Source organism: Phyllostomus discolor, chromosome 12 (genome assembly GCF_004126475.2).
Source record: "Phyllostomus discolor isolate MPI-MPIP mPhyDis1 chromosome 12, mPhyDis1.pri.v3, whole genome shotgun sequence".
Lineage (NCBI taxonomy): Eukaryota > Metazoa > Chordata > Mammalia > Chiroptera > Phyllostomidae > Phyllostomus > Phyllostomus discolor.
This window is the reverse complement of record NC_040914.2, coordinates 23,945,600-23,973,491: the sequence shown is the minus strand read 5'-3', so window position 1 is coordinate 23,973,491 and position 27,892 is coordinate 23,945,600. Positions and strand designations below refer to the sequence as shown.

The 27,892-nt window shown below is 46.6% G+C and overlaps 1 protein-coding gene across 1 annotated transcript; it reads right to left on the bottom strand.

Annotated features, from left to right (window-relative positions):
- Nucleotides 1-5,480: 5,480 nt before the first annotated feature.
- CACNG7 (calcium voltage-gated channel auxiliary subunit gamma 7) lies at nucleotides 5,481-26,477 on the bottom strand. The gene is made up of 6 exons (XM_028530100.2): nucleotides 26,348-26,477; nucleotides 23,471-23,695; nucleotides 22,741-22,827; nucleotides 22,207-22,347; nucleotides 7,197-7,342; nucleotides 5,481-6,874 (listed from the first exon to the last, which is right to left on the bottom strand). The coding sequence occupies exons 2-6, from the start codon at nucleotides 23,664-23,666 to the stop codon at nucleotides 6,617-6,619; spliced, it is 828 nt and encodes a 275-aa protein (XP_028385901.1). The 5' UTR covers nucleotides 23,667-23,695; nucleotides 26,348-26,477; the 3' UTR covers nucleotides 5,481-6,616.
- Between the last annotated feature and the right edge of the window lie 1,415 nt (nucleotides 26,478-27,892).

Genomic DNA, 27,892 nt, shown 5'->3' with positions numbered 1-27,892 from the left:
CTCTGTGACGAGGACCATCCTGTGCATTGTAGGATGTTTAGAAGCATCCCTGACCCACTAGATGCTAACAGCAGCCCCCATAAGTTGTGACATTCCAAATGTCCCCAGATATTGCCCTGTGTCTCTCGGGGACAAAAACCCTCCGAGTGAGTAACCACTGCTCTAGAAGAAACTACCAACTATCATTTCCTCTGAGAAATGAGAAGGAGAAGAAAAAATCCTCCCTGGCTGGCATAGCTCAGTGGATTGAGCGCGGGCTGCGAACCAAAGTGTCCCAGGTTTGATTCCCAGTCAGGGTACATGCCTGGGTTGCAGGCCACGGTCCCCAGCAACTGCACATTGATGTTTCTCTCTCTCTCTATCTCCCTCCCTTCCCTCTCTAAAAAGAAATAAATAAAATCTTTTAAAAAAATCCTCTACCCTTCTCTGCTGCTTACATTTGAAGATCATGACTAAATTTATAATAAAAATGAGTTTACTGTTAAAGTAAATTACAGTAGCTATCCCCCTTATCTGCGGTTTGCTTTCTACTGTTACAGTTACCTGTGGTCAACCTCAGTTTAAAAACATGATATGAAGCCCTGGCTGGTGTGGCTCAATGGATTGGGTGCCAGCCTGTGCACCAAAGGATCATAGGTTCAATTCCCAGCCAGAGCACATGCCTGTGTTGCAGGGTAAGAGACAACCACACAGTGATGTTTCTCTCCCTCTCTTTCTCCCTCCCTTCCCCCTCTCTAAAAACAAATAAATAAAATATTTTTTAAAATAATGACATGGAAAACTCCAGGAATAAACTATTTATAAATTTATTTATTTATTTTTTATTTTTTTTAAAGATTTTATTTATTTTTAGAGAGGGAAGGGAAGGAGAGAGAGAGAGAGAAACATCAATGTGCGGTTGCTGGGGGCTGTGGCCTGCAACCTAGGCATGTGCCCTGACTGAGAATCGAACCTGCGATGCCTGGTTCGCAGCCCGAGCTCAATCCACTGAGCTACACCAGCCAGGGCTATTTATAAATTTTAAATTGTGCGCTGTTCTGAGTAGCATGACGAAATCCCTCGCCATCTAGCCCCATCCCACCCAGGATGTGAATCATCTCTTTGTCCGGTGTCTCCACACAATGTACACTACTCACCTGTTAGCAGCCTTCTCCAGGATCAGATTGACTGGTGTCACAGTGCTTATGGTCAAGTAGTCCTTATTGTACTTCCTAATGGCCCCAAAGAAGGCTCTGGCGAGATAGCTTAGTTGGTTAGAGCATTGTCTCCACTTGTCAAGGCTGTGGGTTCCATCTCTGGTCAGGGCACATGCAAGAATCAACCAATGAATGCATCAATAAGAAAAGCAACAAACCTCTGTCTCCTCCTCCTCCCTTCCTCTCTCTCTCTTTCTCTCAAATCAACACACAATTAATAATTTTAAAAATGTCCCTGCAGTGTGTAAAAAAAAAAGTCCAGAAGAGGAAGCATAATGATTCTGGCAATCCTGATATACCAAAGAGAAGTCATAGTGCGTAAGTGAAAAGCTTAAGTGAAAAAGTAGAGTGTGTATTGGGAAAAAACATAGTAAATAAAATAAAATAAATAAATAAACCTCAATACTATCTGAGGTTTCAGGAATCTACTGGGGGTCTTGGATCATATCCCCTGTGGATAAGAGAAGGGGGACTTCTGTAGTCCTATTCAATGGACCACTACAAAGTCATTGAAAAAATGAGACGTCTTCACTTCTGATATATTGCTCCATGACATACAACCTCAGTGCTTAACCCCTTTGGTCTCAGGGCTCTCTTCGTGCACTTAAAAACTTTAGGATAGCCCAAAGAGCTTTGGTTTATGTGAGTTTTGTCTATACATAGTCAACATATTCAGAATTAAATGAAGATTTTAAAAATATGTATTCATTCAAGTAAAACAATAATAAAGTCATTGTATGTTTATATAAATGACTTATTTTAGTGGAAAATAACTATATTTTACCAAATGAAACATATATATGTATATTTATATACATATAAATAAAACACATATAAATGTATGTATATCTATATTTTTGAAATTTTACTCAGTGTTTGGCCTTATAGAAGAAAGTTGAGTTCTCATATCTGCTTCTGCATTTATTTTTAAAATATTTTAATTATCTATTTTTAGAGAAAGGAGATGGGAGGAAGACAAAGAGAGAAATATCAATGTGTGGTTGCCTCTTGCATGCCCCCCGATGGGGACCTGGCCTGCAACCCAGGCATGTGCCTGGATTGGGAATCCAACCAGTGACCCTTTGGCTCAAAGTCCAGGGCTCAATCCACTGAGCCACACCGGCCAGGGCTCTGCTTCCGCATTTACTCTGCTATGCTGTCACCTGCCCTGAAGCCACACAAAGATTCTGGACTTACACTCATGAGAGACTAGGAGTGAAGAGGCAAACAGTATCACAGCATTATTAGAAAAATTGTTTGGACCTCATGGACCCCTTAAACACATCTCAGGAATGCCCAGGGTCCCTGGGCTACACTGTGAGAACCCCAGATATTTTGTATTGTTCTGTAAATAAACTGAGTGCAAAACACGGTATAAAAATCATGGTAAATAGATGAAACAATGTGGCTTCGATATATGCAGAGGTATACAGCTTAGCCTTAGTGGGTAAGCACGGCAGGCTCAGGAAACTCCCAGGGTTCAAATCTTAACTCGACCATTTATCAACTGTGTGACCAGGAGAAAGTGAATCAACCTCTCTTTGCCTCAGGATGTCATTTATAAAATGGGGGCGACAATAAAAGCACCGACCTCCTTGGGTTATTGAATGGAAAGTGCTGAGGACTGGAATGCAAAGGGGAAGGCACAAAGGAAACGCTGGATAAATTATGTGACTAATTCATGCAAAGTATTGTTATTAAGCAGCCTTAGAAAACAGTTAGGCAGGCTTATGTAACTGATGCTAAGTGATCTCCATGATACATTGCCACGTGAAATGGAAAGATACAGCACTGTGTGCCTTTGATGTTAAATGCTGAGTCCAGTCAACACGTACATACACATGACATATCCACCAGTGTGTGGCTGTAAATGCAGGCATATATATTTCAATGTGCATGTAGTATTCATGAAGTTATACATTAAAAGATGGTAGTACCTCAGGGCTTCCAGATGTCAAGAGGTCAGAAGTAATACTGACTTTTCACAGCATTCCTTAAAGACAAACAAACAAGCCCAAGCTGGGTACCTCAGTGGGTTAGAGCATGGTCCCGATAGGCCAAGGTCACAGGTTCGATGCCCAGTTAGGACATACATGAAAGAACCAACGGATGCATGAATAAGTGAAACAACAAACCGATGTTTCTCTCTTTCTTTCTCTCCCTTCCTTCCTCTCTCTAAAAAAAAATCAATCCATAAAATGTTTTTAAAAAAACAGATTTTTAACTATGGATTCCCTTTTCAAAATGTATAAAGCAAAACAACAACAACAACAACAACAAAAACTAGCATGATTTTTAAAAAAATAATAAAAAGAACATATATTTTCAGACTTTGTGTTGTTAGCTTCTGGACAAAGTCAGCAAATACCCAGCACTGGAACCACCATCTCCCATCCTGCTAGCAGGACACACAGCATCAATTAATCAGGACAGCAGACAGCACTAATTGATGGGGACGTCCTTCCCCACTGAGCAGAAGTTCAAAATCCTTATCAACACTGTGCTCTGCAGGCAGCCACAAAGGATCGATTAATCTTGACAAAGAAGCTGAAACCTATTTGCCATCCCAAATCTCAAGCGTGATCGCCAGAAATTCCTGAAACCACTGAAAATGACTCAGAGTTATTTCCCCCAGGGAGTCTGATCCTGCTGAATCTTAATTCTTTCCTGCTAACCTACTCACCCCCCCCACCCATCCCCCCACCCCCCGCTCCCCGCACCAACTCTCCCTCTTCCAGATGGATCTGGAGTCCTTCTAGCCCATCCCCCTTCTTTGTTACAGAAAAAGAAACTGAAGCCCCAGAGATTAAAAGACTTGCTCAAGGTCACAGAATGAGTTTGCATCAAATTCCTAGTAGTAAAATGGAGCAGCCAAGAGAGTAGATTCTGGGGTTGGAAAGGCCTGGGTGTGAATTCTCCTTAGCACTCCTTGTTTTTTTTTAATTATGAGATACGAAGGGAGGGAAGGAAGGAAGGAGGGAGAGGGAGAGGGAGGGAGGGAGGAGAGAGAGTTCAGTTTGTTGTTCCACTTATTCGTGCATTCATTGGTTGATTCTTGTATACACCCTGACCGGGGATCGAACTTGCAACCTTGGTGTATGGGGCGACACTTTAACCAACTGAACTATCCTGCCAAGTTCCTAGGCATCTTACCAGCTGAGTGACCTCACCTCCTTGAGTCTCAGTTTCTACATCTACAAAATGGGGCTCTGTGGAATCCTCACAGGATGGCTGAGAGAATCCAATCAGGTTATACATGAAGGGTTTTCAGCACCGGGTTGGACACTGAATGACAGCTTGATAAGTGTGGGTGTGGCTGAAGTTCTGAGTGGAGAGTCCTGGAGAAGTTAAATCAAGACAAGGCAAAGAACTGATGGGCTACACTGTGTTGTGTTTCCTTTTCAATACAACTCAAGAACAGGTTTATCCAACATGCAGGCTGTTTTTAGTCCCTAAATGTAGACAGTGAGATCATAAATAGCAGAGTCCACTGGGTGTGTGTGTGTGTGTGTGTGTGAGAGAGATAATTCCTACACCAGCACTGCTGGAAACATCTCAAGGGGTTCTGGACAAGAGGAGTGTGTGTGTGGCTCATAGTAGGTGTGCAATAAATGGTAACAGTTATTTCTAAACAGAATGACTGAAACCCTCACATGGGGAGAACCCACTGCTCTCTCAAGGCTCATGATTCTGCCAAGTTCAACCTCTGTGACCCTGAAGGAGTCGTCTCACCTCTGGGTCTCACTGCAAAGGGAGTCCCACGAACTCCACATGAAGTCTTGGGGAGAAAAGGAAATGAAAGGGTGAATGTAGGAAAAAGGTGAGGAAGAGTAACAGTACTCTAAGTGGTCAGAGTAATAGCAAGAGTTAATTTTTATTGATTCTGACCCGTGTCATTTGCAGTCCTACACACTTTACATGGACTGAATGATAAAGTGCTGATGTTAATAACGATGAGGATTGAGCAATTTGACAAATACCAATCTAACCTTATTCCCTGACCCTGGGGGCAGAGACCTGAACCCAGCGCTCCATAGACAATGCCCTCCCCCTGGGCAGGCAGAGACGTGTTTGAAATACAGTTTATTGAAGTTTCTGTTGGTATTTACATATGATACACGGTAAATAAGAGAGCCAGGCCCCCCACCCACCCTCCCCCCTCCCCCGTAGCCCCCCTCCCCCCAGCCTCGTTAAAAATCGCTGCGTAAAGACAGGTTAACTGCTGCGGTCCCCCTCCCCCCTCCCACCTAAGATGCAAACTAAAAGCCCGCGTCCCTCCCTGCCTCCCTCCCCCCACCCCGGGGGCCTTTCTGCTTCCGTGTACAACGCTGTGCTACCTCGCCCCTCCTCCCCTAATACGGGGGGGTGGGCGAATTTCTGAGACGCCCCCAAATCTGTCCAAGGGGGAGGACGGACCCTTGAAAGAGGCCAGAGTTGGGGGTCTGAGATGGGAAAGGGAACTTCAATGAAAGGGAGTTGCCAGAAAATGGAAGACTTCGAGATTTGGGGGGTGTCGACCCCCGCTACTGTCTCTCCCTCCCCCGATGGAGTCTCGAGGGGGAAGAGGCGGGCACAGGTGTAGAAACAGCACGGAATTCCCTCACCCTAGGGTCTCCATCCTTGACGTGTGGTGTGTAGGTGAAAAGGAGGAAGGAGACAGAGGAGGAAGAGGAAGGAGAGGAGGAAGAAAGAGAAGCTAGGGTAGCAGAGAAAGCTAGAAGATTGGTTAGACAGCGCCCCCTGAAAGGCAGGTAACCCTCAGGTGGCCGAGAAGAGCCCAGCCAGTGAGAAAGAAGGGGGTCTCCCAGTGGGGGGCAGAGACGCGTGTGGGAAGGAGACCAGATTAACCATACCCACGGCCTACAGACCCCGACCCACCCAGGGGCTGTGGGCGGAGCAAAGAAGCCCCCCACTGCACTCAAGGGTCCCCAGGGTGCGCAGGTGAGACGGAGCCAGGAAGGAGAGCATTAGGAGCAGAAGGGAGAAGAGGATGGTTGGCATTCCTGGCGGCTGCCGGACCCTACTCTCCAGCCCAGCGCCCCTGTGGGGAGGCAGCAGGTTGGGGGACTCCGGGGAGGTGGGCACCTGCACGGTAGAACCCAGTGAGTGAATTAGCTGGGAGGGCGGGGCCGGGGAAGGGGCGTGGCCTACGCAAAAGTGGGCGGGCAATCGAGGGAGTGGAGCCATCTGGAAGTAAACGGGCCCAAAGAAGTGTAAGGGCCAGGAAATGGCAGGGGCTATTGGAAAGAGAAAGGGGTATGGGGGGGTGGGCGTGGCTACTGGGCAGAGGGTGGGGCTAAAGTGTGAGCAGCACCCTCTAGGAGAAAGCCGAGTCCAGAAGCAACGCGAGGCAGGGGAGCTGCGTCGCAGGGAGACCCCTAAGGAGGAGGAGGAGGAAGGGAGCTCCGAGGGGCAAGGCCTCAGCAGGGCGAGGTGGAGATGTGCAGGTGGTCCGGGTACTTGATGGCGGGAGGGTAGTTCTGCGTCATCTGGATGGACACGTCGCTGGAGATGTCGGAGGGGCTGCGCCCGCGACGCCAAGCCTCGGGCTGCAGGAACTGGCCCGAGTAGTCGGAGCAGTCGCTGAGACGCGGGCGGTAGAAGGCCGGGTGCGGGCGGTACATCTCCTCCTCCGCGTAGCGCTTGGTGAACAAGTACACAGACATGACGCCAGCCCCCTGTGACAAAGCAGGGTCAGAGTCCCGGAGACTGGTCTCAGGCTCTCTACCCAGAGTCTCACGACACCCACGACCCCCCACAACCCCCAAGATTCCAGGCCTCCAGCTTCCTCCTTCTCCAGAACCCCAGGAGTCCAGGTCCCCACCCCCCTTTACCCTCGCAGGACCCCAGAAATCCAGGTCCCCAGCCCCCTCCTCCCCTAGGGCCTCAGCCACCACTCTTCTAGGGTCTATGCCCCTCCCCCACCATCTCCTCTTCTCTTCCTCCTGGACCCGAGACCCCGCCCCATTCGAAGCTTTCATGTGGGCCCCAAGACATCACCTCTTTGAGTAGGAAGGAGGAAGCAGCGAAGGCAAAAGACCACCCGTAGCGATAGTGGAAATACTGCTCAGAGCTGCTGGGCCTGTTCATGACCTCGTCATTGATGCTGGAAATGTAGAGAACCAAGCCCACCACCAAGGAGAGGCCTGGGGGAGCAGGGGGTACCCGTGGTCCATTAGCAATGGACCTCTTTCCCCAGCGCCAACCCTCCCACCACTGTCCTCTCCCTCTCCTCCCTACTGGGGTGTGAACTAACTTCCAGCATTTTTGTTGTTGTTGTTGCATTTTTTGATGCGTTCACTGGTTGATTTCTGTATGTGCCCTGACCAGGGATGGAACTGGCAACCTTGGCATATGAGGATGATGCTCTTACCAACTAAGCCACCCAGCCAGGGGCTAACTTCCTTCTTTTGAAGCCCCTTGTGTGCTGGGCCTTGGCTGGGTGCAGCAATCCCAGAAATGAATCGCCCTCCTTCTCCCCCACCCCAAGTTTGTGTCCAGGAGCTCCCAGCGTCATTGGGAAAGGCAAATTATGAAAGCTGGTCAACAGGCAGAGTCAGGGTCAAGGTCAGGGTCAGGGGAAGCCAAGAAAAGCTTCCTGGAAGAAGGACCTTTGCCCAAGTCCTACAGGAAGTGAATAAGAGTGCCTGTGATACCACTCTGAGGGCAGAGGGAACACCAAGGGCAAAGGCTTGGAGGCTGGCCTGAGCTGATCCGTCCATGTGGCTACAACATGGACCGCAGCCACAAGAGATGGGGTCAAACGGGGGGTGGGGGGCAGGGGCACAACCATGGTAAGCCTCCCATGCCTGGCTGAGGAGCTCGGCCTTGATGCCCAGGGCAGCAGGGAACCATGGAAGGTCTGGAGCAGAGGAATGACAGGACCAGATTGGAGGGTAGAAGATCATTTGGGGCCTGGTTGGTTTTGGAAAGAGATTGGAGGGAAAACACTGGAGTTGTATATTCGGGGGTGGGGGAAGGAGGTCTGAGCTAAGGTATGGGTAATAATAGCAGCAACATCAATAATAATAACAATAACAACAACTGCTTATGTAGATCTTGCTCTGTGCCACGCACCATTCTCAGTGTCAAATATGCTTTAACTCATTCAAACTTTACAACGCTTTTGAGTCAGCACCATTTTTATCTCCATTTACAGATGAGGAAACAGAGGCACATGAGGAAGGTGGAGAGGAGAGGTCTGGGCTGAAAATTTTTAGGAGGCAAATAACGTTTCCTCAAGATGATCTTTCTTTTTAACAGCAGCCACACCAAGGGTCCCTAATGAATCGATGTCATCCTTGTCAGCATCTTCCCCCTGAATCCTACGAATAGGATTGTGTGCCCATCGCCCCCAGAATAAGTAGACATTCCTTCCACTGCCTACAACAGGGCTGTTTTTTGTATGGCCTCCTAGCTAAGAATGGCTTTTATGTAACTAAACTGTTTTAAAACGTCAAAAGAAGAATGATATTTTGCGGCACCTAAAAAGTATGCAATTGCATTTGGCAGTTTCTCAAAGTGTTAAAGCTGTGCCCTCGCTGGCTAGCTCAGTTGGTTAGACCACCATCCTGATACACCAAGGTTGTGGGTTTGATCTTCATGCAGCGCACACACAAGAATCAGCCATGAATGCATAAATCAGTAGAACAACAAATTTATGTTTTCCGTCTCCCCTTCCCTCTCCTCTCAAAATCAATCAATAAAATTTTTTAAATAAATAAAATAAAATGGACCTGTGACTCAGCAATTTCACTCCTTTGTGTCTATTCAAGAGACTCAGAAACATACGTCCACACTGAAACTTTCGCCCGACTGTTTGTAGCAGCATTTTTTGTAATAGCCAAAAAGTAGAAACAGCTTAAATGGCCATCAACTGGTATAACCAACTATATAAGGAAATATTATTCAGCCAGAAAAAGACAGTACTGACTTTTGCTACCACAGGGATGAACCGAAAAAATATGGTATGTAAAAGAAGACCACATATTACATGGATACATTTATATGAAGCATCCAAAACAAGCAAAACCATCATGACAGAAAGTAGATTAGTGTTTGCCAGGGAATGGGGTAAAGGGGGATTATGACTGGCTGTTAAAAGGTGTGAAGTTTCTTTTGGGGGTGATGAAAATGTTGTCAAATTAGGTAATGGGAATGCCCACCCTTGTGAAAAAACACAGAATTATATGAATTTTAGGTTATATGAATTAGAATATCTCAATTTTAAAAGTCTAAGAATTTTAAATTTCAAGGTCCAGAAGTAAAATTTTATTGGAACACAGCCAGTTTACTTACACATTGCCCATGGCTGTACAGGCGAAGTTCAGTGGCTGCAACAGATACAGTGAGTCCAGCAAAACTCTATTTATTGTCTGGCTTTCCTACAGAAAAACTTGACCAACCCCTGAACTATAATGCCCACATGGTGCCAGCCACGCTCATCCCTGGTCACTCTCTCCTTGCTCCCTCTGCTTAAACCACATGAACTTCTCCTTCTTCCTTGAACACACCAAGCTCATTTCTGCCTCAGGGCCTTTGCACTTGTTCTTCTCGCTCCCTGGAATGCTCTTTCCCCAGGTCGATCTCTCTATCTCTCTCTGTCTCTCTCTCTCTCTCTCTCTCTCTCTCTGTCTCTCTGTCACTTCACTTAGCCCTCTCCTTCCTTATCACTTCTTTAGAAAGGCCTTCTATGATCTCCCTCTTGAAAAACAAGACAAAAAACAACAAAAACAAAAACAAAGCCACGCTCTATTATTCAAAGTAAGACAAAAGCCCGTGAAAACTATGAGGGGCCACCATGTCTCATGCATCAGATCATCAAAAGTTAAAAAGCTTCACAACAACCCTAGCCAGCTAGTTCAGTCGGTTAGAGCATTGTCCCGATACGCCAAGGCTGTGGGTTCGATCTCCATTCAGGGCACATACAAGAATCAACCAATGAATGCATTAGTAAGTGGAAAAACAAATTAATCTCTCTCTCTAAACCAATCAATTTTTAAAATGTTTTTTTAAGTTTCACATTTTTTTTCCTGGTGAGGCCAGGAGAATGAAAGCTCTTACATGTTCCTTGTGCAGCTGTACAATAACACAGCCCCCATGGAGGGGAGTTTGGCCATAACTAACAAAACCACACAGGTATTTATCCTTTAACCTAGAAATCTGACTGCTAGGAATCTTCCCTGGAGAAATCTGTCCAATGAAGATATCTGTTTGATGAAAGCTCACAGGTACAAGTTAATTCACTGCAGCAGTCAGTGTTCATAATTGCAAAATATCAGAAACAACCCAGATGCCCTTGATTCATGAAATAATCTAGAAAACATCACATAGCAGAGTACTGAGCCACTGTGCAGTGAGAATGAGGTCAAGCTCTGTGCACTGATGTGGATGGAGTTCAGTGATGGTTCAGGCTATCTCACCACATTAAAAAAAAAAAGCACAGCTCTGTCTGCCATGGCTCAGTGGATTGAGTGCCAGCCTGTGAACCAAAGGGTCCCAGGTTCAATTCCCAGTCAGACAACATGTCTGGGTGGTGGGCCAGGTCCCCTGTAAGGGGTGCGTGAGAGGCAACCACACATTGATGTTTCCCTCTCTTTCTCCCTTCCCCTGTCTCTAAAAATAAATAAATAAAATCTCTTTAAAAATGCAAAAAAGACTGTACAGGATGCTGCTTTTAAGAAAAAAAAGAAGGGTACATAAGAACACATGTATGCATATGTTTATTTTTGCAATATGAGACAAAGGAAAGAAAACAAATGCAGTTGATAACCTACAGGGGGCAGGTGAGAACAGGAAAGAAGTAAGCAATAGGGAGGAAGTGGCACTCCCCTGAGCTTTGACCTTTGCAACTATGCTAATATTTTGTGTATTCAAAAGATAATTTCAACAAGGATGGGGAAAAACTAAAGGTGAATGTGGACAAACATAAATAAAACTGACTTCACATCAAATGAAGAGTACCACCACAGGAGGGGGAAATTAGTAATCCAGTAACTTATGAATAGAGTACTTTGATTATATATCTCACTCCAAAGACAAGAAGATCATCAAAGAAATTTTGAACCTTACTTAATATGGTGGTTGTTGTTGTCATTAGTGGTCTAGGGGTAACAGTTCTGAAATTATTCTGGTTACATTGTAGGGTTGAGTAAATGTGTAAATATGTTAATGTTTTGGGGAGCTAGAGTTTTCTTCTTTCTCTGAAAGAAGTAAGATATAAGTCAGAATAAGGTAAAGCAAGAAAGAAACCTCTGGGGCTTAGGTGCAATATAAGCTCCTATTTTACCAATATACATAATTTGCCAGCTTTCTCTCCTGAAAGATTCCAGAAGCAGTGACATCTTAGCAGCAATGAGCACACCTAGCACCCAGATTTTGGTCTCTAATATCACCCCACACTATATAAGGAGCAGGGGCTCCTGGAAGAAATAGCTAATTTAAAGCCTGGGGAAGACATGTAAAAGTGTATTCATGCCACAAAGTAAGGAAGTGCTCCAAAAAAATGAAAGGAACGTGTCAAACAAGAACATGGGAACTAGCTGGAAAGGAATTCCTGATTACCCAACTGGGGGCAATTTGAGGATCAAAATGAATACTAAAAGTAATGGCATTAAACATGCTGGATTTTTAAAAAGTGGGAATACATAATGATATATTATAAAATCAATAACTAATCAAGGAAGAGAGAAAATTCTTATTTACAGAGTTAGAAAACACCATTTTGCAACCTTAGTGGTAATATTGGGATTTGCACAAGAATCATCAGTGGACACTGAATCACTGGATTGAATTTCCCCATGGAATAGCTACTAATTAGAAAGAGATTATAAAGTCAGACAGAGAAAAAACAAACACAATGATTCCACTTACGTGTGAAACCAAAATAACACAATAAACAAACAGAATGAGAACAGACTGACAGTTGCCAAAGGGGAGGGGTGCTGAGGGAATGGGTGAAAGAGGTGAAGTGATTAAGAAACACAAAAGGGTAGTTTTGGAACAGTCACGGGGGATGTAAAGCCAGCTCAAGGAATGCAGGTAATAATATTGTAATAACTGTATGGTGTCTAGTGGATACCAGACTTATGGAGGGAGGGTACTTCATAAGTTATATAAATGTCTAATCATTACATTGTACATCTGAAACTAATATAATATTGCATGTGAACTGTAACTCAAAAATAAAAAAAGAGATTATATAAAGATTAAAAAAAAAACCTTCCTCTATTGTAAAGGAACCTGGCAGACACCAACTTCACCAAGGGATGGAAGCTGACATCACCAGCAACGGGCAGACTGATGCCATGACCTTCCGATGACAGCCTGCCTCTACTTCACTTATGTAGCCTCCCTGCTGAGAATGTGTAACCTGAATCCACTCCTGCAGAAACTGGGGCATTGTACAGCACAACTGACTGCACTCTTCAAAGAGAGTTGACATGAAAGATAATTTTTTAAAGGCACAAGAACTATATAAAAGATGAAGAGATGAAAGAGACGCAACAAAGAAATACAGAGCGTGATCTCAGACTGGATCCCAGCTCAGGGGGGGAAGGCTATAAAAGACAGCACTGGGACAATTGGTGAAAGAGGCATATAGACTGTGTATCAGCTATAGTGTTGTGTAAAGGTTCAACTTCCTGAAGTCAATGATTTCACTGTGGGTAGAAAAGAAAGCACACTTGTCATAGAAGATACTTGCTGCAGGGCTTAAGGGTAAAGTGTTTATGATGTACAGTCAAGTGGTTTTAGAGATAGATACATAGATGATGTAAATATATGATAGATGTTAATAGATAAATACAACAGAGATAAAATGGGTGAGGGAAAATGGTAAAGCTTAATAGAGATAATTAATAATTGGATATAGATAGATGAGCCATGTATATGATAGAAAGCTAGATAGATGACAGAATTAATAGATGTAGATGACAGATAAATACATAGATGATAGGTGATCAATGGAGATAGATCAATGAAGGTGGTCAATGGAGGTAGATAGATAGGTAGATAGATAGATAAAAACAAATGTTCCAAAATGTTAAAAATTCATCTAAGTGAGCCCTGGCTGGTGTAGCTCAGTGGATTGAGTGTGAGCTGTGAACCAAAGGGTTGCCGGTTTGATTCCCAGTCAGGGCACATGCCTGAGTTGCGTCCCCAGTGGGGGCCACATAAGAGGCAACCACACATCGGTGTTTCTCTCCCTCTTTCTCCCTCCCTTCCCCTCTCTCTAAAAATAAATAAATAAATATTTTTTTAAAGCTCAGTTTCTTTAAAAAGTTGCTCTAAGTGAAAGCTATATGAGTTCACTGCATTTTTAAATTTTTCTGTAAGTTTAAAATTTGAATTATTTCCAAAATTTAAAATTTTAAAATAAAATAAGTATCCCCAAGATTTAGAAGTACACATTGGTAGTTACAAAATAGTCATGGCGGTATAAAGTACAGCACAGGGAATGCAGTCAGCAATACTGTAGTAACTGTGGATGATGCCAGCTGAGAACTAGAATTATCAGGGGGATCACTTTGTAGATTATATCAGTGTCTAATCACAGGGTTGTATATCTGAAACTAATATAATATTATACTTGATCTTAGCCAAAAGACCAAGAAGTGATAAAACTAATATAATATTGTACATCAACTATAATTTAAAAAATAGGTATTGCCAAACAGGATTTTTCCCCAAGGTGCCTAAGGGTTACCTGCAGATTATTCATTCATTGTAAAAAGAAAAATGCCCCGTCTCAGTGGAGAGCTCTGATGACCTCATCCTTTATCAAGCATTCAGACTTTGCACTACAACCCTGACTGGGTAGCTCAGTTGATTTGGGCACCATCCCAATATGCCGAGGTTATGGGTTTGAAGCTTGGTCATGGCACATGCAAGAATCAACCAATGAATGCATAAATAAGTAGAACAACAAATTGATGTCTGTCTCTGTCTCTCTCTCTCTCTCTCAAATCAACCAATGAATCAATAAAAATCATAGATTCAAACTTTGAATTACTCATGGTGAAACCACCTGAAATAAAAAAATATAAAGAACACAGTTCCTCTGAATCTTCTTGCCAGATATGTTTAAGCTGAATCTCATCAATGTAAGGTAGTCTAGACATAATTTTCATGTTGGCCAGACAAAACTACAGAAAATACAAAGGAAAGAGGAATAAATTAAATGATGCCACAAGGAACCAACCAAACAAATCCAAGATGTGATAAATATCAAGCTGATAACACCAGAAGCAGTGATCAGTCTTAACACCTCAAGAAGAGATGACCAGACATTATGTCTCTGGTATAATACAGTCAGATGCAAACAGCACCACCTACCTATAAAATATTTTTGGAAAAAAAAAATCAAACCTGAACCTGGTCAATAGCAATGTTACAAGAAGATACAGGGATGGATGGGCACGTTAAACCATGACACAGGAACACAACTGGAAAAATCTAGAGCGTGAATGCTACAAGACAAATGACTAGATTCCTTCAACAAATAAATGGTGAGGAAAAAACAGGAGAGGGACTGTTATAGACTAAAAGAGGCTTTGGAGATCTATCAGCCGAACACACAAGTGGAATGAGGATCCCCATTTACCACAAAGTAACTGTAAAAAAGGCGTTTATGAGACAAGTGGGGACGTTGAACACTTCCTAGATATTAAATGATATTAAGCAGCTATTCTTAATTGTTTGGGCATGATTACGGTGCTGCGGTTATGTTAAATAACAAAATGCTTATTTCTCAGAGAGACAGAAATGTTTGTGGGTAAGATGATTTAATGTGTGAGTTTGGCTTTGAAAAAATGTAGTGTAGTGTAGAGGGAAGGTATGGCAGTGTGGCTTAAAAAAGGACTCACCATATGTTGATAATTGTTGAAACTCAGTGAAGGATGCATGGCATTTCGTTACACTATTCTTTCTATATTTTTAAAATGAAGTACATTTTAAAAGTCACTGTTGTAAATAAAATAGTGGGAGAAGTCATCTGAAGTAACAGAGACATTAACCAAATACTATATGTGAAACTGGATTAAATGTGGTCCTGGGGCAAAGCTGTAAAAGCCATCTTTTTGAAAAAAAATTTACTCTATTTGGCCATGTGCAATGAGCACATTTTTGCCCAAATTTTTTAGGGAAAAACAAGGATGTGCATTATACATGGGTAGTACTAATTTCATATCTATATAAATGTTTTTAATTCTTTTATTCATGCTTATGAGTTATAGGTGTAACTCTAGAAAGCAATAATGATATCCATATGCAAAATAATACTCTGGAATATGATGACCAGTTTTATATATAAGTAAAAAATTGAATTAAAAATTAAAATGAAAGATTTTTTTCCTGGAAGTTTGGGCGAAAAACGTGGGTGTGCATTATACATGGCAAAATATGGTGTTGATTTTTTTAGAGAGAGGAAGGGAGACAGAGAGAGGGAGAGAGAAACATCAATTTGTTGTTCCATTTATTGATGCATTCATTGGTTAATTCTTGTATGGGCCCTGACCGAGAATCAAACACACAACCTTGGCATATCAGGGCGACACTCTAACCAACTGAGCTCCTCAGCCAGGGCTAAAAGCCATTTTTGAAACCACTGTGACAGTTTGAAGATGGAATGAATTACATTATGGAATTACTATAAAATTTCTGGGTGTGATAATGGTGCTAATGTTACATAGAAACATGTCCTTACTGTTAGAGATGCATACTATTACAAAATGTTTAGAGGTAAACTGTCATGGTGTCTGCAACTTACTTTCAATTTTGTAAGGCCAAAGAAATGTGTTTGTGGTAGGAGGAGGAGGAGGAAGAGGAGAGAGAGAAAGAGAGAGGACACAGCCAAAAATTAGCAAAATGCAGGATCTATTTGGATGTAGGTGGGAGATGGTATGACAGTGTTCATTCATTGTACTATTATATAGATTTTAAAGTTTCCACTAAAAAATTCAGAGTGACTCAGGTGAGATAAAATAAGGACCCTCCCCCATCACTCACCTTCCACTTAGCCTACTTCATTTTTCTTCATAGCACTTATTACCACCTGACATGACATTTTCCACTTATTTGTATTTTTTTTGCCACACATCTCTCCCACCCCCACTAGGATGCTTGAAACTAGTCTACCTTGTCCCCAACTGCTAGCATCCCAACATCTAGCAAAGATCCAGGACAAATAAAGACTGGTTGAATGAATTAATATACTTGCTTCACAATGAACTTCCACAAGAGCTCATAGTTGCTTGCCTTTTTTAATCTACTCTAACTCCCACCATTTCTCAACCTCCTCTAAGAATTAACCTTTTCTTGCTCTGAACTTCCACTATACTTTGAACTTCTTCTAGTATCCCATAATTTTTTTAAAGCTTTGGTGAGGGAATCAAGAGATTCCATTCTTTGTTTTTTTAAGACTTTATTTATTTTTAGAGAGGGAAGGGAGGAAGAGAGAGAGAGAAACACCAATGTGCAGTTGCTGGGGGCCGTGGCCTGCAACCCAGGCATGTGCCCTGACTGGGAATCGAACCTGCGATGCTTTGGTTCACAGCCCCATGTTCAATCCACTGAGCTACACCAGCCAGGGCATATCCCGTAATTTTAATGTTCAAACAAAAGGGGGCCCATGATGTGTTACAAAGGGGAAAAGGCATCTGAGGTTAAGTCTTGACAGGTGAGCAGGTTTCTGGGAAAGGAATACCAAAGGCAGCCCTGAACCACACTCACTTGGGCACCCTAGTCAGGTGCAGGGGTAACCTTCATTCCGCTCTCTCTCTTCTATCAAGGATTCCCAGTCATCAAGTAATGTCCATTTTACTTCCTGAATCTCTCATAAATCTACACCGCTTTTGTTAACCCAAGTCCTCTGACCCAGCTAAGGTTACTTCTATGTCTGTACCACCCCATCCCCTTGTTTTAGAAACTGATTCTTTCTAAAACTCATACTGGATTCTTTTCTTTTTTCTTTTCTTTTCTTGTTGAAACTCTTTCCCTGGCTCCTTGCTATACACAGGAAGAGGTATTAATTTTACTGTCTGACATTCCAGGCTCTTTATGATCCGATCCCTGCTAACCACACCTGCCTCACTTTAAGTACCATGATTCATATAACAGTTCTAAATAAAAAACATTCTCCATCAGGAGAGAGAGGAACAGGAACTGATGAGAAAAAAGCCCCACAAACATTTACAAATACACACGTTTTGATTGTGGTTTTGCTTTTGGTCATTGAAAATTAAATAAAAATAATGTCAGAAGGTAAATTATTTTTGTCATTCTCCTTCCTGGCCATTTCACAATGGCTCTTGTTCTCTAAAACTAACCTTTTCTCCCTTCTTATTTTTTTTCCTTCCCTTTTTTTCTGTAATCCAACCCTCTCCCTACCCTCTCCACTGTATCTCTTCCAGAATTCTTAGAGCTCAGTAGGCAAGAATCGCCTGCATTCCAAGAGGAATAGAGACACACCTCGGCTTTAGAACAATACCGTTTCAGGACCATGGAGAGCGGCACCCGCGTCGACCTGAGTCTTAACTGCTTTTGGGGTCTTACCACACGCTGTTAATTCAATCTCCTTGCAAAGCACTGCCTTCTCTTTCTTCACAAGAAAAAATAGCCCTCGCTCTTTCAGTATCATCAGCTTGGATGTCACCTCCCGTTGGAATCCCGGTCACTCCCACCCTCCCCACCACTCTTCTGCGTTAGGTGAATACATCTCCCCTTTCCCAGCATGCGCTGAGCTATCCTTGTCCTTCACCCGGTCTACAAATATTTCAGTATGTACTTTGTACTAGCAACTCATCTAGGCTTGGCAGATGTTTGTGGAGCTCTCTGAAGCTCGGAGATTACATTCCAGTGAGAGGGGACCAAAAACAAGATGACTGACAACAGCAATCGTGCTAAGAAACAATAATCAAACAAGGAATAGGATAGCGGAGGGAGCAAGGCATTACATATTGTTGTCAGAAAGAAACTCTGAAGAGGGAATATCCCTGCCCTGTGAGAACCAGGGAGAAGAGACTTCCAAGTATAGAGGCATAGTGATTGTAAAAGTCCTCGGCTGGGCTGAGATTTGCATTTTTGAGGAGTAGCAGGAGGCCAGTGTGTCTGAAGTTATAAGCAAAGGAGAGTGTCAGTGCGTTAGGAAATGAGGTCACAGATCTGAGCAGTAGCCGAACCATGAAGGGCCAGCAGGAGGAGTTTGGACGTACTCTAAGTGTAATGGGAATTCATCAAAGCACTCAAGACTTTAAGTGATGTGTGACATTTAAGCTTTGATGAATGTGCAGTTGGGGGCTGTTTGGGGAGTAACTGCATGTGGATTCTCACTTAGGATTCAGCTGTGTTGTCTCCAGGGCCCAACACAGAGCATGGTATGTAGGATGTCTCTGTAAATGTTTAACAAGTGAATAAATGGGCACATGCCTAGAACATGTTTTTGAGGATCAGGGGTTAATAGGGGCCATGCCCAGAAAGCATGCCTTTTATGACCTGGAAAAGGAAAATCAATGCCACACCAGCCTCCTCACCCCATCTCTCACCAGACCCAGTCAGCCAACTAATTCTATATTGATTTTTCTGTCAATATTCTTCCCTTTCAAAGTCATGCAATTGCCTTTATCCTCCTGGCCCTGGCTCAGCTCAAACCTTATTGCTCAGACCACTGCATAAGCCTCCTCCTTGGTTTGCTCATCTTCCTCTAGTCCATCCCCAATACAGCTCCCTGAGGGATGTTTACTGCCCAGTGTGACCCTATCCCTCTCCTGCCCCAGCACTTCCACTGCTTTTCCCAGGACTGAATGTCAACTCTACCACTTGTCAGACCTCAGGCAACTCCTCTCTCTCTCCCTCTCTGTTCTCATAGGGAACATGAGGTGGTTGTACCAGATCATTTTGTTCCAAGATCTAAGATATTGGTACTATTTCCATCCTTTCCACTCCCTTTTAAATCACCTTCATTTTTATGATTTTTATGGGACAGTATAGTGCCACAGTGAAAAGCCTGGGTTGGAATCCACCTTCCATAATGGAGCAGCTTAACTTTGACTGTTTCTGTTTCCTCAACTGGAAAATGAGAATAATAATGCTGTCTGCCTTGCAAGGTGAAGAAAAAGCACATAGAATTTCCTCAAACCATGGCCCTGGATAAAGCATTTATTGTTACGGTGGTGGTTGTTACTACTACTATTTGTGTATCTAAAACTACCATGTGTTGAGCAGTTATTGTCACAGACCAGCCACTGGGTTGGCCCTTCACAACCATGACCTAGACCAGGGGTCAGCTAACTACAATTTGTCCCACCACGTGATTTTGTATGGTTTGTGAGCTAAGTGTGGTGTTTACATTTGTTAATGGTATGAAAAAACAAAACCAAAAAATATTTCATAACCCATGAAAATTACATTGAATTTGCATTTTAGGGTCCATAAATAGTATTATTGGAACACAGCAGCCATGCCCTCTGCTCTACCTCTGGTTGCTTGGGCACTACAACCCAACAGCTCACAAAACTTGAAATATTTGATATGTAAAGTTTGCCAACCCCTGCCCAAGATCTGTTTTCTCAGCAACTCCACCAAGGGAAGCTGTAGCACACACAGTAAGTGTTGGGATTTGAACCCCATTCTTTCCAGGTTCACAGCAACATATGCCTTCAGGCACCACACCCACAACCTTGAAAGTACATGATGGTGCCCTGACTGGTGTGGCTCAGTGGGTTGGGTGTCATCCTGTGAACCAAAAGGTCATCTGTTCAATTCCCAGTCAGGACACATGCCTGGGTTGTGGGCCCGGTCCCCAATTGAGGGCATGTGAATGTTCCTCTCCCTTTCTTTCTACCTCCCTTCCTCTTTCTCTAAAAATAAATAAAATCTTTTTTAAAAAAAGTACATGATGGTCCTGGCTGGTGTGGCTCAGTGACTTGAGCATCAGCCTGCAAACCAAAGGGTCACCAGTTCGATTCCCAGTCAGGGCACATGCATGGGTTACAGGTCAGGTCTCCAGCATGGGGCATGCTACAGGCAACCACACATTGATGTTTCTCTCCCTCTCTTTCTCCCTCCCTTCCCCTCTGTCTAAAAATAAAAATAAAAACAAATAAAATATTTTTTAAAACAAGTACATGATGGATACCTTGGGGTGGGTAAACAGGTCATAGTCTATGACATAAGCTTGAGGAAGGGGTTCAGTCCCCTTCAGATTGTTACATCAGAGGCCTGACTTCCAGCCCCAACAGCACCACTGATCCTCAAGGTCCTGGTGCACTGGCACAAGCATGGTTTTTGTGATGAGAAAGCCCTCACTTCTAACCCCAGCCCTGCCACTGACTAGCTGGGTCACCTCTCGTTTCCACTGCTGTGAGCCGCAATCAATGGGATTTTCTTTCAAATGTTTTGGGTGGATTAAATAAAGTCTCCATGCCCCACTTTCTCTCTCTCTAGGCCACTATGTTTTTTTTCATCTGAAAAAAAAAGGATGAGACCTTTTGCTCTGACACTCCAGGATGGTGAGATCCTACATGTCTTATTTTAGCTCAGTGTCTGGCTGCACATGTGGTGGTTCAAGTTCACACAGAGGTTACATCCTGGTTTCCCTGGATAAAGTCTTGTCAGTCTCAGTTAGAGGCACAATGGAGGTTTAGCCTAGAGGAAGCTGGGCGAGGAACAGGAAAGGGACTGCGGGAAGGGATATTCAAAAATTCACCTTTTTAGTTATTTGCAGAGCCACCTCTAAAGGGGGAGCTAAGTGGAGGTCCCAGGGGACAGAATATTAAACTGGTAAAAACAGATCTCTATCCTTGATCTTAGCCAAAAGGCTGAGAAGCAACTCCCAGGGGACAGAATAGAAATGAGATGTACAGCAGGGTTTGTTCATAAAATATCAACTGGATTAAAAGGACCCAGATGGAGCTAAATTAAGTTATGTTGAATTAATTTGAATTGAACTGAAGAATTGAGTCAGAATAGATTGGGGTCAGTTGGAGTAGATGGATGGAGTTAAATGTGTCAGAGCTGAGTTGATCTAGGCTGACTTTACTTGACTGGGACTGAAGTAGACCAAACAGAGCTGCAGTTTGGATGAGGGGAACACCAAAAAGGATTCTATTCTAGAACTCAGGACACTCAAGTCCCCGGGGCACCAGCTTATGCTTGTGTCTTAGGCAAATCTGTGCACAATTCTGGGCCTCAGTACCTCCATTTTATTCAGTGACTGCTAATAATAACCCCCAGGCAGAGATGTTATGAAAAAGGATTTGAGATCACTCATAGCTAAAAAAATAAAAATAAAAATAACTATGGCACAGGTCGGGTGGCTCAGTTGATTGGAGAGTTGTCCTCATACACACCAAGGCTGTGTGGGTTTGATCCGCAGTCACGGCACATACAAGAATTAACTGATGAATGTATATATAAGTGGAACAACAAATCAATGTTTCTCTCTTTCTCTCAGATCAATAAAGAAAATTTTAAAAAACTATAAACACATGCTGAACTCTAGCTAATGGCATGCATAGTGAAGTATTTAGGGTAAAGTGTAATGATGCCTCAACTCACTTTGAAATGCATAAAAAATCGTGAGATAAATAACAGTAAGACAGGTAGAAATATAGGTATATGAGCAGATACAGGACAAAGCAAGTCTAGTTATATGGCGATGGCTGCTCTAAGTGGTAGGTCCACAGGTGTTCACTCCAAAATTTTTCACCTTTTCTTTTTGAAAAATTTTCAGACAAAATACTCCACAGGAAACAAGGAACCTTATAACCTGTTATCACCTCCCAGGGTTGTGGGGATCACCACAGAGCCTGGCACCTAACTAGCACCTAATGAGCATTCACTATGATTCGGTCCCATGTGAAATAGGCGCTTCCCTCCCCCTCTCACCCAGGAGAAAAGTGGGGCTCAGAGAGGTTCTGCAGCCTCTTCAGGACTACACAGCAAGGAAGAGGGACCTCGAGCTCTTGTTACCTAAAAGAGCCCCCCAGCCCGTAAGTCCTTTCCTTGGGCTCACCCGATAGGATGAAGAAGATGCCAGAAACGAAAGCCAGAATGGTCCTCTGCGGGCGGATGTGGCCGATATTGCTGATGACGAAGGCGGTGAACACGAGGAAGAGACTGACCATGGGGAAGGGGGTGGCTGTGCGCACTGTCTCTGGGGGAGGGGGAGGGGGAGAGAAGGGGGTGAGGGGGACAATCCGCAGGGACACCTCCCCATTCCCCGGACCTCTCCATTTCCACCATCTCCCTGCCCCTTTACTTTGGGTGGTTTCTCCCCTTTCTGCAGACTCTTCCCAAGTCTGGTATTTCCACTGTGGACTCCACCCCTTTACTCAGACTACACCTCTTTGGCCTGACCCCACCCCTTTCTTGTTGGCTCCACCCACTGACTAGGCTCCGCCCCTTCAACTTGACTCCTCCCCCTTACCTTTTCTCCAGTCTCCGCTCTTGCCATTTCGCCCTACCCCTTTCCTGGTCCTGCCCTTTCTCCCAGGACCTGCCATGTGATCCTGCCCCCTTGTTGCCTAGGCCCCCTGCTTCCCCTCACTCAGAATATTCTCCGTGTTCTCCGTCACCAAGTTGATCTCCGGTTCAAGAAAATATTCCGAGGCCACGCAGCGACCCTTCTCCCGACCTGGGGGGATGGTAAGAAAGTAGCCCTGGGTGAGATGATCCTAAGCTCTAGAGAGGCAGTCAGGGGCACGATGCACAGTGGGGAGACCCCAGGATGGCAATGACTTAGTCCAAGGGTTACAGAAGGGGATGGGCAGGAGGTCTGGGAGTTCCTGGTGCCAGCTTCCCTAGAGACCAGACCCATGGATGGAGGGCAGGGCTGGAACCCTGGGTCCCAAGTGAGGAGGGGCTGTGGACCAGGTCTTCTAGATCCCTAAAGAGAATAAGGTAGTGATTGACAGGGTCCTTGAAGGAGGGGTCTCTGTGATCTCTGGGAAACACGGATTTTTCTACCCTGTCCATTCAGCAATGCAGCTGTCCAGGGGACAAGTTCTGAACCTAGATTGCCATTTCTGAGGGGGAGGGGGACTCTGAGGTTCCTAGGGGGTTAGGGACCACAAGACTGTGTGAGCTCTAGCACTCCTAGACCCAGGCAATAGAGAGCTAGAAATTGGGTCTCCATGTAGGAATTTGACTCTTCAGGACAGAAACAGGATCAGTTTCTGGATTTCTGGAGCCCAAGAGACGGAACTAAGGATCAGGACTCTTGGATCCCACCCAGGTAAGGCAGGGACAGTTGAGTGGAGGGTGGCTGCGATCTGTACCTGCGAAGAAACACACGCGCCAGAGGCCGGCGTGCAGCGCCATCTTGACCTCCGTGGTCTGGTTCTGTGGCAGCACCGTCCCCTCCTCCATGTACAGCCAGTAGTCAGTGCTGACTGCGATGCCCACGAGCAGAAGGCCACACGCACCAAACACGCTGCTCAGCAGGGTCAGGGCGCGGCTGCTGCAGTGACTCATCCTCAGTGGCGGGGGGCGCCCTGCGGGGCCTGAGGGACCGGAAGCTGCCTTGGGGAGACCTGATAGGACCAACTAGAATCCTCACCCCCATGCATTCAGCTGAGACACTGGGCTCCGACTAAGACACCAATCCCCAAAACTCTCAAATCTGACGTCTGTGTCCTGACCCATGATTCCCTCCTTGGATTTGAACCAGTGACACCAATTGTTGACCTTCAACCCTAGAACTGGCCTTCCCAAGCCTGACACTTGTGCTCTGGCTCTGGCTCTTGATCAGAGACCCCACACCCGACATCCCCCCCCAAACCCCAGGGTAAGATTTCCAACCATAATCTTCAGCCCACATCTAGGGACTGAACCTCAGCTCCAACTGTGTGTCTGCACCTGCGTGCCCAATGTCACAACTTCAACTAGAAATTCAGTTTCTAGATTCTCAACCCCAGAGCCAAGCCCTCCAGCCTGAACCGCATGCCCTGACCCGAGACCTTGACCACAGACACTAGACCCCACCAGAATCCCTAGCCAGGAGCCTGGGCCCGTGACTCAGAAGCTATTATGGTGATCAGGCGCTCCAAAACCAGGGCCAGGCACACAGCCCCAACCTTGACTCTGTGCCTTGATGCAAGCCACAAACTTTGAATACAAGACTCCAGGAAGGGCCTGTGACCTCATCACTCAGCCATGACCTAGGTCTCTGAACCCTGAGTGTTGAAACTTCAACACTGGATGCTGAACAATGTAACCTGTGTAGAAGCCCTAACCCAGGCCACCCAATCCTGAGTCTGTCTGCTGATCCCTTCTCTTTGGACTCTGTCCCTGAATGGAAAGCACAAGTCCCCCAAGTGGGTCACCAACAAAGGACCCTAATTCCATACCCTAGCCTCAGTCTCCTGACCTTGGGCTTCCCTCAGACCTTGAGCAGAGGCCCCCACTTAAGTATAATCTCTTAGACTCATATCTTGATCCATAACACCCAATTCTAACACCAAGAACATGACCCATGACCTTCTGACTCTGATCCTGTGTCTTGACTTCCATTCGGTACCCTAATCTGAGATTCCAGAACCTTAATGCCCCCCAACATCAAGCCAAAGCAGGCCCCTGAACCTGGGATGCTGGATCCCTAAACACTGGGCCCAGAAACCTGGAGCCAGGATTTTGAATGAAGACTCCCAAATATCAAAACAATGATCTGGGAACCCGCCCCCCACCCTCAAGTCAGCACTCTAACCAGAGCTCTCCAGTCAAACAAGTGACCTTCCTTCACACTAGGGATCAGTCCTCTGAACTCTTAAACCCCCATCAGGAAGACCAGGATCCCATCTCCCTAGTCTTCCATTGTTTGACCCCGAAATTCCCTACCAGAGGTTCTGGACCCCACTTCCCATGCTAGGACTCTGATCGCCAAAACACTGGATCCTTAAACAAGAGATCTCCTCTTCATCGCTGCCCCCTCCCCCCTCCAATCAGGAATCTGGAGATTCCAACTAGGGTGTTCCTCATCCCTTATCCAGCACCCTCACCCCCACCATGAGCTTTTCCCTAAACTAAACAACCCCCTGACTTGGGGGACTCAATATGGGATCCCCGACCAATCTCAACCAGAGACCTCTACACCTCTGAATACCAGAGTCCCCATCATCTTTTTAACTATGAAGGTTAAGATCCCTAAACACTTCCCAACAAATGCAGCCAAGATTTGAGACACCACTTTTTAAAAAACAGAATGCTGGTAGCCTTGAAGCTCTGTTCCCACCCCAATAAGGAATCACACAACTTTCACCACTACCCTCATTTCCGCAGCCAGTGCCCCTCCTCCCCGCCCCCAGCCTCCTGGAGGACTCGGGGACCCGAGTGTGGCAGAGCTCCGACCAGCTTTTCTTCCCATCCCCCGTCCCGTGGCTCCAGGGCTCGACCGCCAGCTGCCCGCTCCTCCTCTAGCCTGCTCAGCTCGGAAACAAGCCTCAGAAACCCAGTTACCCTGATTGCCTTAGCTCAGGTAGCTGACCTCAGCTCCCGCCATTGGAGCCTCCGACTCCAGCGGGGACCCGGCTCACAGTCACTCAGCTCTCTTTCTCGTTGGAAACCCCTTCCTTCACGGCTCCGATTCCTCCTCACTCTCCGTGGCCCGCCCTGCCCTCTACACTCTCCGCCAGCTTCCAACCTCTCTCCTTTGGGACCCTCTCTGCCCAGGCCTGGAGCCTCCTTCTCATCCTTTTCCCAGGAGTCTCCTGGATTGGAGCATTCGGATCCCCAGGGTCCCCTCCTGCAAACCCAAGTCCAAACTCCATCTCCCTTCGACCTCACGGGGGACTAACCCCCGCTTTCCGGGAACCCCTTCTCAGACTCACATCCTGCTCTAAGCGGACGAGATCCTCCCGCTGCGCCAGGACCGCCTCCCTCGAGGACCTGGTTTGCACCCTCCCCAGGGCACACGGTCTCCGCGGCTCGGACCCGACGAGTATAGTTGCCCCGCTCCGGACCCTCGGACCCCGTCCTCCCTAGGCCCCAATGTCCCTCCATGCCCCATAGCCTCCCGAAGTCGGGCGTCCTGACCGCTGGAATGCCACCCACCGGGGCCACACAGGCCTCTTTTAGCCCCAGCCCCTGCCCCCCAGCCACCTCAAGGGGAACCCCTGTCCCCCCCACACCTCCTTCCAGGACCCTCCCCTCACGCTCACCTCGCTCAGGGCTGGGCGGACGCTCCGGGCCGCGGGCCCCGCAGCCGCATGACCGGCCCCGCGGCTTCCCCCGGCCACCGCCGCCGCCACCGGGGTCGCCGATGCCCGCGCCCCCCGCCCCCGCCCCGGAGCCCGGCGTCCCGGCCCCCCGGTCTCCCACCCCCCACCCCCCGGGCCCGCGGCCTCACTCGGCGGACGACGCCGGGAGCTGGGACCGGCGGCCGCTCATTGGTTGCCGCGGAGGAGGGGAGGGGCGCGGAGGGGGGGAGCAAGGATGCGGGAGGGAGGGTGACAGGCCTGGAGAATGGGGGGTGTCAGGGAGGGAGAGCGGAGCGCCGACAGGAGCAGGGGCGCCCGGAGGGCTGGGAAACAGCAGAGAGAGGACTAGGCGCACCCAGACCTCGAGGCTGAGCAATCCTGAGACTCGCAGGTCTGGAGACGAGGAAACACAGAGGTGGCCAGAGAGAGAGAGACAGAGAGAGAGAGGGAGAGAGAGAGGTGGGGCAGAGAGTGGGTCCCAGGCCCCTGCTCCCCAGGCTCGGAGACTCTGGGGCGCTAGAAGTGAAGAGGTCAGGCAGCAGAGGCAGAAAGAGGCACGGGGTGCTCAGAGGCCTTGGGCTGAGAGACGCTGAGACCCAGACACCTTGAGCCAGGCAGAGAGACAGAAAGACAGAAGGAGGGACAGAGACAGACAGAGAGAGACCCTGAGAGGAGAGACAACAGGGGCAATCCTTGGGGTCCCCTGATGAGGACTGGGGCTCTGGCCGGGCCTGGGGCGGAGCCTGGGGTCTGGATGGCTGGAGGAAGCGAAAGGGGGCGTCCCAAGCCGGGGTCCCCAGAGCAGCAGGCGGGCGCAGAGAGAAGCCGGGTCCTGCAGCCGCCGCGGAGCCGGGAGCGGGGCCAGCACCCGCCCCCCCCCCCCCGCCGTGATGTCAGCGGGGCCACTCTTAAAGGGGCAGGCCGCCCGCCGAGGGTCGGAGCGAGGGTGAGAGGGTACCTGGGAGGCGCGGGCCTTGGGTGGGGGTACACAGCGGTGCTGGGAGACACAAAGGAAGCCCCAGCATCCATTCCGGAGACAGAGCCCCAGAAACCCAAGAGGAATGAAGAGACGCTGGGGCACCCCGAGGGAACCTGTGAAGCTTTGGGGCTCAGTCCTTCCAAACACATAGACAGAGGCACACCATTCGACCAGTCTGCCCCGTCCAGGGACTACATTTCCCATCAGTACTAGCGGCGAGGGGCTGCACTTGGGGGGAAGGGTCCGCCGCCGCGGTGTCTGCTGGGATGTGTAGTCCATTCGTACTACCCTCTTGACTCCCCCCACTCGCAATTGGGTCAGGGGAAGGAGGCCCGGAGGGCGCGTCTGTCTGCCTGTCGCCTCAGTCGCTGATCCTTAAGCTGGCAAGTTCTGGTCGTTTAGGTTTCTGTGTCGTGGGGTCAGTCCCTCTGATGGAATCTGCAGATGTCTCAGTGGGAGGCTCGCCTTTCATCTCCCCGCCCGGGACTTCCTCGTGTCTGGGTGCAGTGTGTGTCTGTGAGCTTGTG